This window comes from Octopus bimaculoides, chromosome 6 (genome assembly GCF_046866305.1).
Source record: "Octopus bimaculoides isolate indiv1 chromosome 6, ASM4686630v1, whole genome shotgun sequence".
In the NCBI taxonomy this organism is placed as follows: Eukaryota; Metazoa; Mollusca; class Cephalopoda; order Octopoda; family Octopodidae; genus Octopus; species Octopus bimaculoides.
In genome coordinates, this window is record NC_142933.1 from 89,007,519 (window position 1) to 89,020,443 (window position 12,925).

Genomic DNA, 12,925 nt, shown 5'->3' on the forward strand with positions numbered 1-12,925 from the left:
AAGATAGGATTTAAAAAATAAAAAAAAACCCACAGTCCCAGAAACTAACATTTAGACATATTACCTCTACTGGAGATTTATTTATTATTCAATAATTACCATATCACGTTAGTCAATCTAGAAGTGAAAGAAAAACCAATTGACATTCTTTAAATACAAACTATCAAAATATATTTTATGTGGCTGTAGTGATCTGATTTCAAATTCCAAATCTCTCTTTTCAGATTAATGTCTCTAAAAGATTATAATCAGAATTAATTTCTTTTTTTCATAGATAGCAAGTCTACCATATGTAAATTTCCAAGAGAAAAGTAGTTATGCACACACACACAATGAATTCTTCAATTGCAAAACTTGATGTTCTATTGGATTAAAACATTTTTTTTTTCTTAATACAAGAGTAACTCGAGGCTATACAAATCCACTTATACGGTCAGCATTTACCTATTACATCATTTAAAGATGTGTCTGTACTTGAAATTCCTGACTTCAAAAGAACACAAACATTTCAGTTATATTGCTGGAATATTAAAAAAAAAAACATCCTAGCATGCAGCTAAAATCCATAATTAATTTCCTTGCATTTTTATTTTAGTTAACCCATAAAATTATCCTTTAAATTAAGCAGCCCATTCAAATTATTAAGTTTTAAAATATTTTTCTAATTTTACTTTCACTATCAGTTTCCCATGAAATTTTAACCGCTGTTGTATTATTCATCTTAATTCTATGGCTACCTAATCAAATTTGAAATTTCTCAATTACCTTTGAAAACATTTCAGACCACTGACATTTACTATATTTAATGATACTGAATTTTATTAAATGTCTTTTTCTCTATTTTTTCTGTGGAACTTTTTTTTTGTGTAACTAAAGTAAAATCCCACTCGACCATAAAAGTGGCAGTTCATTGGCTAAAAGAACCACTAAAAGAGTTTCATTTATTTTCTCTACCCAAGAAGTTATTGTACCGGTTTGTCTAAAGACACTAGAAGAGTGAACTTCAAGAGCAAATACAACAATATACTTGATTTACACTAAATTTACAAATAAACATCTACAACTGACAACTCCACAAAACATTTTTCTAGTTAAACCCAGAGTTTTATTTCAACTTTGTTTTCTTGATAACTATTTTTTTAGAATAGTCAAATCAGAAAGAGAAAAAAAAAAAGAATTATACAAAATTGTGCCACAATTTAAAGAACGAAAAAGATTTTCAAAAAAGGGGAGAGAAAAAAGTTGTTTTATAGATTTTTTTTAAATAATTTTCTTGTCTCCTAAATAGATTTTTATATGGTAACAGAATTTCCACAACAAACCTTAGAAGCATGCAAGAAGTCAAGAAATATTACAAATTCTCTCATCCCAATTACAATTTCAAAGTAAAAGAAATTAGCTGTACAAAGTGTTGTAATTCATCAGGTCTTGTTGCATTAGTCCACATCCTTCAGTAAAACAATGATAGCTTTAATAAAAAAATCCAGGGTTGGGAAATGTATTTTGAGTAACTAAGAAATAAAGGGAGATTATCAACACAAAACGTGTCCTTTAATCTAAAATGTTTAAAATAAAGATGTAAAATGAATATAATTCCGATAAATCATGTCACAACCATAATTTAAATAACACCCAACTGGCATAACCATTACCAAATCTTAGAGTAGACAGTACGAGCAATGATTTTTTTTTTTTTTTTTTTAAATTTCGTTTGTTTTGTAGGGTTTTCTCTAATTGAAAATCACAACCTTGAAATAACATACATGCAAATGTTGTACATGTGCACATGCAGGTGTGTTAAATGTGTGTACATACATAGAACTAGAACTTCAAGAACTGTCTTTTTTTCTTTTATTGTCTATAGAATGTCCATGTTTTAGAGACTAAACATTGTTATACAGAAATAACAGGGTCAGCAGGGAGATAAGAGAAGTAGAGATTGGAAGAAAAAAAAAAATCTACACTTCATACAAATCATTTCTGAAACAACTTTTATTTCCAAAAAAAAAAAAAAAAAAATAGTTTCATGAATTTTATTAATAAAAAAGATAAACAAAAAATAATAATTATAATTATAAAACCAATACTATATACTATGTTACTAAATGTAACACTTGTGCCAATGGAACTAGTTCAGACTTTCAAAAGTTCTAGAGGGCAGCCAAACAGAAAAATCTCCAAGTTAGTTGAGCCAGCATTTCAGAAATATATCATTGTCATGTGTTATTCACATATTACTAATTGCTTTTTCCTCAGTTACACATTGGGTTGATCAATTTCAAGAGGATAAAATAAGATGAAATTATTTTAAAAGGAAGTCATTGTTAAGGAGATTTGTATTGCTTCAGAGTCTTTTCATTTTTACCCAGAATCTTCATAAAATATATTTAGACCGTGCACAGATTATGGCCAAGTATTACACATTCAAATTATGACAAAAAAAAAAATGGACATTGTATAAATTATATTTTATAGTATGTTTGAGTAAATAAAACAAAATTAAAATTAAAAATAATAATAAAATAAAAAGGAAAGCTAATATTTACAAGCAATGTTAACAGTAACATCCCCTAGTTGCAGGAAGCTGCAGCAGCCAGGGTACAATAAGGCTTCCTGTGGGCACCTGTGAACAGATGCTAGGAATCAGACAGAATGACATAGCATTCACCTGACACCCAGAAGAAAGAGAGCTGTTTGAGCACTGGCTGAAAATCTGACAGTGGGAACTTTCCCCACATGAAATTAATCATAGTAGAGGGAGAAAGAGAGAATTAAAAAAATATGGCCATGCCCTTCAAGAATGCTTACAGAAATACCAGAATATATATATAACTATATATAAAAAAAAAAAATTAAAATAAGAAGCATTTTAAAGACGAAATTGTTATTAAAAAAAAATATAAATAAATAAGAATTTTAAATTGAGAAAAAGTTTTAATATCAAGATTAGCTGAAAATATATAATTGAATTTATTTATGTTGCAAATATTAAAGACCAGTTTAATCAGTTTTATATTGTGCTAAGGAGTTTCTGATCATCTGATGGTATGCGAGCTTATGTTCCAATAAGCATTTGATCCATCAAACAGTTTCTGTTTTTTTATGCATGAATGAAGAAAATATGCAGCGTACTGGACTCCTAAAACAGTTATTGTAGTTTGAGGTCAGTTTATTAGATTTCCTTATTAATTAGTTAATGAAAAGTCATTTTTAAATACAAAACTTAATAACAATATTCTATTTCATAGTCTAAAATTACTGCAAATAAAAGGAAAAATAATATGAAGCAGGTCAGTGTCTTTGAAAATTCTAAAGTAACTGATCAAATAATTTTTAAACCAAGGAAGATAATGTTAGACAGCACTCGAGTGGAACTGACTGAGTGGCTGCAGTGCTTCAAGAAGGAGCTGTGCCAAAGTCAATGTGTAAACACTCAAAATGCAAAGTGTTTAACAAGACAAGCAAAAACAAATCAGAGCAAAATAACAAAAGGAGGCACAGAGGAAGTTATTCTCATGAGAAGGGGGCGGGTGGCAGGACTGTTTCCAAAGCATTTAAAAAAAAAAAATCTAAAGAGGATTAAATACTCATTCAAGAAGGAAAAAAAAAAAAAAAAAAAGACATGAAAAAAAATTAAATAAATAACGAAGGAAATAGGTGCAACAGTAAATAACTAATAATTAGTAGAGATGTTGAACTACAAGAAAGTTTTCACAAAACATTATCAACTATATAGGTATATGTGTATCGAAATCTTAAATTTGATAGGCCTAGCCTGATTTGGGGGGAAAGCTGGAGGGGTGGGGGAATCAAAGGTCTGAGACGCAGGCTATAATAGGCAAATTTCGGAGGAGAGTTAGCTTTCAGCTTCTCATGCTGATTGTGTTTGTACATAGTTGGAAGGCAACATTCCTCGTTCACCCGTTCGTTCAACAGTGCCTTCCATCCAACCCTGATCAATTGGCTGGCAATGGATAATGATATCACCTTCCATAAATGAAACCTCATCAGTGTCAGCAGCACTATAGTCATAGATGGCCTTGGACACTAACTGCAAGACAAACAAACAAAATGGAGAAATAAATACATTACAAACATAAGGTATCAAAGAAAAAAAAAACAAAACATTTTACTTCAGCTTCATATCAATACTGGCCATTTTGATAATGGCTGTCTCTTAGTTTAAACCAGCCACACACACAAACACTTTCTTTTTTATGTTACAGATCTTGTCTACCTTTTAAATTCTAAAGCATTAAATAGCTTTAAAACTATTAACCCTTTAGCCTTATATATATATATATATATATATATATATATATATAAGGCTTTTTGTCAGGATGGAATGCAGTACCCATAACCCTATACTAAGTTTGCCAGATTGGTGGGAGATAGAGGTGGGAAAGACATCCTATTCTGAATGCTTGCAACAGAGTCAACTCCACCAAAAGCATCCAAAGTAACCATGTGGTGATATTAAATGGCTGGGCAATGGATTAAGTCTATCATCCAAGTTATGCCCAGGCAGGATACCACATATACCACAAGACACCTGGTCCAACTTTTAACAGTAGTAAAAAGAATGACGGATGTGATCTCCATACACTGCATTGCAGAGACAACTCAATGAAGAGAGCAGTAAATCCAAATAAGAACTGATACAGATAAAGGAAAATCTATAGCAGTGATTCTCAACCATTTTTTTTTACCTGTAGGCTCCTTTGATTCCTACTTTACCCAGGTGGACATTCATAACCATTCCAGGTTTAAAAAATCTTTTATTATATCTTTATAATTAAATATTATTAAGAATTATATATTCTTTTACTTGTTTCAGTCATTTGACTGCGGCTATGCTGGAGCACCACCTTTGGTCGAGAAAATCGACCCCAGGACTTATTCTTTGCAAGCCTAGTACTTATCCTATTGGTCTATTTCTGCCGAACGGCTAAGTTAGGGGGACGTAAACACACCAGCATCGGTTGTCAAGCGAAGTTGGGGGACAAACAGACACACAAACATATTATATATACACACATATATACGACTGGCTTCTTTCAGTTTCCGTCTACCAAATCCACTCACAAGGCTTTGGTCGGCCCGAGTCTATAGTAGAAGGCACTTGCCCAAGGTGCCACGCAGTGGGACTGAACCTGGCACCATGTGGTTGGTAAGCAAGCTACTTACCACACAGCCACTCCTGAGGGAGAAATATTTTGTGTTGTGGAAGTGTAACTAACTTTATTGCACATAAATTTTAACAAAATCTTATGTGGACCCTGGTTGAGAAACCACTGCTCTGTGGTCCTTTTCAGAAACAACTTCTCTACTGTCAGTGGGATGATTAAATGCACCCAGCCTACACTGAAAAGTGGTTGGGGTTTAGAGAACTAGAAGTAAAAACCATGCTCTCCACTCTAACAAACAAAAAAAAAAGATAAAGCCAATATATGTTACCATAGTGCAAAGCACCTTCTCTCGTCAAGGATGTTTGAATAAAAACATCCACAAGAAGAGAGAAGGTGCTTTGAGACCTTTTTATATATAAACATGAGAAAACAGAATGCAAACATGTTGACGTCAACAAGAGTCAGTATGTTTCGTTAAGATAGCCTTACAAGATATTACAAATTCAACACTTACCCCTTTTCCAGCATACGGATTCTGTGGGTGTGCAGGAGCTAAAAATTGAAAAACAAGGAGGAAAACAGTTAAAATTGAGCATACATTAAAGAAAATGTTTTAATAAGAGTAAAACTTCAATTCTGGAATATTTCAGTGATAGCTATGTAGTTATCAGAGTGTAGAAAACAGAAAAGGAGAACTAATAAAACAGTAAAAAGTATAAAAGAAAAAAACAGACTACATAAAACAATGAAGTGATGCAGTTTTTGTTTTGATGTTTTGTTTTTCCTGAAATTGAGAAAGCCACAGTTGTGTTGTTTCCCTCTGTATGTTCTGGAAAAAGGAATACATTTTTTTTTCTTTCTTGATAACAACATAAATAAACATCAAATGTAACAAGGAGGAGAGAGAGAAGAAAATAATAGCAACAATAACAACAACAACAACAACAACAACATACCTCTATTGACAAAAATGTACAAGACAAACACAAAGAAAATTCTACTGCAGAGAGAGCAGTACATGCTGGCTGGTAATAATAGTTAGTTGGTAAAATTAAAAAGAAAAAAAATAATAATTATCAAAAGAACTAGATTATGAAGTAGTATTCATTTTCCAGAGTGTTTCCTATCGGAAATATGCTAGATATTTTATTTAAATTATGCTCTTAGTCTTGAACGTAGTTTGAAAATAATTATTAATGAAATGAAATAGGTCAATAAATGTAAGGGAGGTAACTCTTTTTTGTTTTTTTGTAAATGGTCTTCCATAATAAACTGGTGACAATGAAAACATGTTTTGGTACCATTTCCTTTGTTTCAATGTTGATCAGACTCTATTTTTCAAATATTAATTTTAAAACAATGTCAATGTAATTCATTCAATGTCTGTTGCTACATCGGGGATACACAACTAAAAAGAAGAAACTTTCTTAAACATTGAAATTAAAAAAAGAAGAAAAAGTTGCATAGAAAGAAAAGAAAATGTTTGGTAAAAAAAATTTTAAAAAAATCTATGACCAGTGGATGAGAGCTTTAGAAATTGCCAGAAGGAAAAAAAAAAAGTTTTACACACACACACACATTTGAGCAATTAAAATAAGGCACAGCTATGATGGTGTAGTTAAGAAGCTCACTTTGTAACCAGGTGGCTTCAGGTTCAGCCCTACAGCATGTCACCTCAAGCAAATGTCTTCTACTACAGCCTCAGGTCAACCAATGCATCTCTTTCACTGACCCCTTTTCCACAGGTTCTCTGGCTTCCTATCACATTCAACTATCTCACGCACCTCTCCATCCATCCCAACTGCAATGTTCACTCTTACAAGGTGACAGACCACTCAATACTCCTACCCCCCATTCAACACACCTCATCATCCTTACCACTCTGTCCTTATTTTCTCCCAAGTCCTTTACACTACTTTTTCCTTTGCCCTTTCCATTAATCTTCCCAACACGATTTCTTCTGCAACCCTCCATTACCACACTTTCACAATACTAAATCTGTTAATCCCTTTCATAGTGCAACCTCTTTTTATCATGTCACTGAACAGATGTTATACCTCACTAGTCACAATACACTTTGCATTGTTTTAGCCTTCATATGATACTACCCCATTAGCTAGGTGAACAGGCCAACATTCACCCTGAACAGAAGGTTAGTCCATCACAGGGTTATACATTTACAACTCTGCCAAATCAGATTGGAGCCTGGTGCAGCCATCTGGTTCACCAGTCCTCAGTCAAATCGTCCAACCCATGCTAGCATGGAAAGCAGACGTTAAACGATGATGATGAACTGAGTGGACTGGAGGAATGTGAAATGAAGCATTTTGCTCAAGAACACTACATGCTGGCCAGTTTGAGAATCAAACCCACGATAACTAGGTTGTGAGTGCAACACTTTAACCACTAGGCCACACACTTTCATAACTCCTCTGGCATTCTTTCGATGACAGTAGCAAGAGTGTGAAAATTAACAGCTGATTAAGGCCTATTTGTTCAGCAATTTCTGTAAAGAATTTTTATCTATTTACTTTTGTTTTTATGTCCTGTTAAAGCCAACATTTGCCCCGTCTGAAAAAGAGCTGAAAAGTGAAATACACACTCATGTGTGCTCGTACGCATATACAAATACACACACGTGCTCATTGACTTTTATGTCAATAAGTTAAATAGCGAAACACATTGCGCACACACCTTCACTCACTCTCTCTCACACACACACACACACACACACATAAAGCTGAACACTTGCACAAAAATACACACACATACATCCATTATCTTTCATATATGCATAAATACATATGCATATTTTTTGTTTGTATCTGTGTGTAGATTTGTGTATGTATAAATCTGTGTATATCAAAGAAAATGGACATACGTATGTGTGTGTTCTTGTGTGAGCGTGTGTGTGTGTGAGAGCATGTTCAGCTTTGTGTGTGTGTTTCACTATTCAACTTAAAGACATGAAAGTCAATGGGTGTATGTTTGTGTGTATGTGTGCACTCAAGTGCAAGCATGTTTTTCACTTTTCAGCTCACTTTCAGACTTGAAACGCAAATGTTAACTTCAACAGGATATGAAAACAAAAGCAAATAAATAAAAAAACCTTTATGGAAATTGCTGAACAAATAGATATTAATCAGATGTTAATTTTGACCCTTTTTCTACTTTCATCAAAGGAATGCCACTTCTCTCAATACCTCACCTATAGTCATCTCACTCTCTCTTCTATTCTCCCTTCCTATTTGTCACAGAGGCCCTTTAATCTTGAGAGCTATAAAGCAACCTTACTAATGCTCGTACCACAGGAGGTGGGGAGTAACCAGAGTAAGCAATATACTCTGTAAAGTGGTTGGTGAATCAATCAGAAACCATGTAGAGATCAGTGGGGGAAAAATAATCTCTATGATGCACTCAGTATAAGAGCATCCAGCAGCAGAATCCAGATGGAAACTGAGGTAATGGAGCAAGGTATGAGCCTTTAACCTTTCACATCCTGTCACACTACCCAACTCACGCCAGCATGGATATTGTACATAAATATACAACACACACACACATGTACAAATGTGTGTTCTCTTTTAGCTCCTGCTTTGGTCACCTGAGTAGATGAACGTGTCCTATGTTACCAAGTACTGTCAGCCATTTGCTCCTCTCAACCACTTCTGACACTGTACCCCACCTTCTATTTCTCCTCCTTGGTCAACATGTCTTAGCTCACTGAGGACTCGGCATCCTTCCTGTACCGGTGCCACAAAGCTAATAAATCATGCTCCTTCACAGGTGAGTGAGACAATCTCTCGAATGCTAGCAATACAAAAACAAAAATTCACCCAGTACACACTGTAAAGTAGATGGCAAATGAGTAGAGAATGCATGGGGTCCCTGAGGTCCCTTTTATTCAACTTTTCCAAAGTTGAAACCACAAGGAAAAGAAAACATCTAGAACAGTCTGTAAAAGGGATGGCAATAAAAAGGGAATATCCAGTTATAGAAACCAGGCCATACAACATGGTGCCACACCAATTCTGAGAGCTGCAGCTTCTAGTAAGAAATGACTTGGATCATAAGGACACTTCCAACCCATGCTGGCATGGAAAGTGGCCATAAAAATGATAATAATGACGCACATGATACCTATGCATTGTAGTCCTGGTCGTTCACTGCTGGTGCCATGTAAATGAGACCTGTGCATCACAGACATGGTCATCAATGGTGCCATGTATATTGGCACCTGTGAATCACCATGGCCAATACCATGCAAATGGCACCCATGAATGGTTGGAGTTGCTGCCAGTGCCATGTAAACAGCACCCACTCATGAATCATAGTCGTGGTCGTTGCCAGTGTCATTTAAAAAATGGCATGTAAAAGCACCCATTACACTCCTGGAGTGGTTGGTGTTAGGAAGGGCATCCAGCTGAAGAAACCATGACAAATAAGACTGGAACTTGGTGCTGCTCTCCGGCTCATCAGCTCCAGTCAAACCGTCTAACCCATGCCAGCATGGAGAGCAGATGTTAAATGATGATGACGACAATGCTATACACAGACATTTCAAAAGTCAATAAACACCCCCCATCTTACTGTTTAAAGCCCAAGTGAGTTAAATTAATAAAAACTGCACATGGGCATGTCTACTAAATACCAGATTAAGTATTTTAAGTGCATCAAATAACATTATTTTGTTTCTAGGAAACAAAAAATCTTTCGAAAATGGTGTCTAATTACTTTGTAGATGTCTGTACACACACACACACACACACACACACACACACATTTACATAATTGGTTGAGTTGTTAAGATTTATTCAGGAATTCGTTAGTTATGTGTAAAGTACCAAGGTTAAACTGTTAGCAAGGAAGTGGTGCATATTAAAGCAAGCTGTTAAAGATTTGTGAAGTATTTGTTAATTTGACATTTGCTTCAGGACACACAAGTTTAAAAAACTTGTCTGTGCTCAAAATTGTTAATGAGTTTACTCCTGACAGTTGGAGAAGATGTTGAAATATGTTGGATATTAAATTCCTCAGACAAAAATCAAGACTTTTTTTTCCTTCCTATGTTTATAGTTTCCAGGAGAGCAAAAAGAAAATTGGAGAAAGCCATGAAGCATAAAAAATATTTATAAAAACAAACCAAATAAGAAAAATTTAATAAATATTTTTTTAAAATCCAATAAATGCCAGCAAAAAAAAAAAGGGTGTAAACAGAATTAAGAGTGGTTTTAAGCCAAAAAAACAAATGAAAATGAAACGGTAGTCATATCTAAGATTGTTTAGTGATGCATGATGCAGTATGCTGCCAGTGGTTTGATTCTCTAAAAAAAAACCAAGTCTTCATAGAATAAGATTTGATGGATCCTCAAATCAAGTTGTTTCCAAAGGTATTAAAATGCTTCAGAAATATTCTCAGATTTGATGTATTTTGAAGACAAAGGAAAAGATTCACTCTCTAAACTAAGAAAGCAGAATAGATTGCTGAAGCTCAAAATACTTGTTTATCTATATAAAGATGTTGAGAAAAAAGCACTTGGAAATGTTCCCGTGCTCAGCAATTGGTACCTGGATCATACACTCTACCTGTCTGCTCCTGGTCTGCTACAAGGGAGCCATATTGGTTATTCATAGGGTCATAATCAGCAATTGATCCAATGCGACGAGAAGAACCATTCTCAACTGGAAGAGAAATGCAGTAATCAAGCAAAAATCAAGCCAAGCCAACCTCAAGCTGCTCAGTAGAGAGATGTTAAAGCAGCAGTTTTTAGTTTTTTCATTCATTAATGATTCACAATCAAAATTCTTTAAAATGTGTGGAACAAAAACAACAAAAACAATATATTAAAGTTTATTGCTGTGATATAACACTGAGGATAAACCAACAAACAAGTGAGTTTTGTGGTGAAGGAGGATTGAGTGCATGGGGAGGGGAGTAAAAACAACAAACAAATTAAAACAAAATTTTTTTTTTTTTAAATTAGGTATTTGATGATTGAGGTACAGAAAAACTGAATTATTTTATATCTAAGAAAAATTAATGCTAAAATCCTAGAATACTTGAACAGACTATTTCAATAGTTTAACACATTTTAAGTAAAGTTATATAAATCATAATGTGCAACACATTGTTAAAGTTAACTTGAAACTTATAACTGCAGTTTTATGAGAATTTATTTTCAGCCTCAGGTTAAAAGACCATTTTTTACAAGTCAATAACTAGAAAATGGCTGAGAAAAATGTCTCTTCTTACATTACATGCACGTTTAGATTAAGACCATTAACCCTTTTGATACCAACATGCCTGAGACCACACCTGGTTCTATCATGCAAACTTCTTTTATTCCATCAAAATGCCTTGTTTGTTTATGTTTCAGATAACCAGCTATTTTACTAAATTCCTCATTAAAAAATTTTTCTTAAAACAAAGACAGTAGATTTCACCAGAAATAAAGTTACATAAAGATTGTAAACCTTAAAAAAAAAAGTTAAGATATATATATATAAAATAATAAGTGCCCTTGGTTTTATTTGGGTTTCTTATTGATTTCTTTCTTTTCATATTAAAAAAATCCTTGATTCAATGCAGATTGCTGCAAAATGTAATTTATAGTCACTCTAAAAATATTAACCAATGAGGAAACAGGCAACATACTTAACTCTGAAATGTTTCACGTCTCTCTCCACAATATCAGATACCCTACATGAATTTCAAATTGAGAACAGTGATTCCTTTAGCTTTTCTATTACAGAGGCCGTGAATATATGAATTAGATTTTAAAAAGTTGCTTTGGCATTGGCAGATGCAAGACTTAAAACTAGAGCCAGTTCATTCAAGATTGGCACACACCCAGTACAGTACTTAAATACTTCTTGCACTGACCATTTCTGATTAAAAATTGAACTTCAACAACTCCAGAAGTTCTGTTTGTCATATTTCCAGCTTTAAGTGATCTATTATATAAATTCTTTTACTCTTTTTTTATATTCTTTTACTCGTTTCAGTCATTTGACTGCAGCCATGATAGTGCATCACCTTTAGTCAAACAAATCGACCCCAGGACTTATTCTTTGTAAACCTAGGACTTATTCTACTGGTCTCTTTTGCCAGACTGCTAAGTTACGGGTAGGTAAACACACCAACATCGGTTGTCAAGTGATGGTGGGAGCACACACACACACACACACACACACACACACACACGGCAGGCTTCTTTCAGTTTCCATCTGCCAAATCCACTCATAAGGCTTTGGTCAGCCTGAAGTCATAATAGAAGACACTTGCCCAAGATTCCACACAGTGGGACTGAACCCAGAACCATGTGAGGAGAAGCAAGCTTCTTACCATACAGCCACTCCTGCACCTATATCTATATCTATATATATATATATATATATATATATAGATAGATAGATAGATAGATAGATAGATACGATTCCATATTAAAAAATTTTGGTGCTAGTGCTATATGATCTTTAATGCACACATTTCGTTTTGTTAAAATAGATATACTTTAAATATTCTTCAATAAATGTGGCATTAATGATACTGTCAATTACTGTATTAGGCTAATTTAAAGATCTCTTTCTATTCATATGCACACATATCTGAATTGCAAGTGATTAAATAAACAGAAGTAATTAACGTTTAATCATCAGTGCATTATCTTTAAGTGATGCTATTATATGCCCCTTTGTAATGAAATATCACAATCAAAATAAATAGCTAAGATAAATTTAGATGCATTCCATTTTCTTTTGGCAGGAGGAGAATGCCATGAATCCCTCCCCACCTT

General features: G+C 33.9%; 1 protein-coding gene across 17 annotated transcripts in view; it reads right to left on the bottom strand.

Moving 5' to 3' along the window:
* Positions 1-1,974: 1,974 nt before the first annotated feature.
* LOC106869356 (LIM and SH3 domain protein F42H10.3) overlaps positions 1,975-12,925 on the bottom strand; it is a 156,804-nt gene continuing 145,853 nt past the window's right edge. For 10 of the 17 annotated variants that reach the window (XM_089354227.1, XM_089354220.1, XM_089354221.1 and 7 more), the window contains 3 exons: positions 10,698-10,811; positions 5,644-5,681; positions 1,975-4,051 (listed from right to left, as the gene is read on the bottom strand). In XM_089354227.1, coding sequence (XP_089210353.1) covers positions 3,872-4,051; positions 5,644-5,681; positions 10,698-10,811 — 332 coding nt within the window. In that variant the 3' untranslated portion in view covers positions 1,975-3,871. The remainder of the gene's footprint in view (positions 4,052-5,643; positions 5,682-10,697; positions 10,812-12,925) is intronic. The other 7 variants (XM_089354229.1, XM_089354230.1, XM_089354232.1 and 4 more) reach the window with 1 other exon arrangement.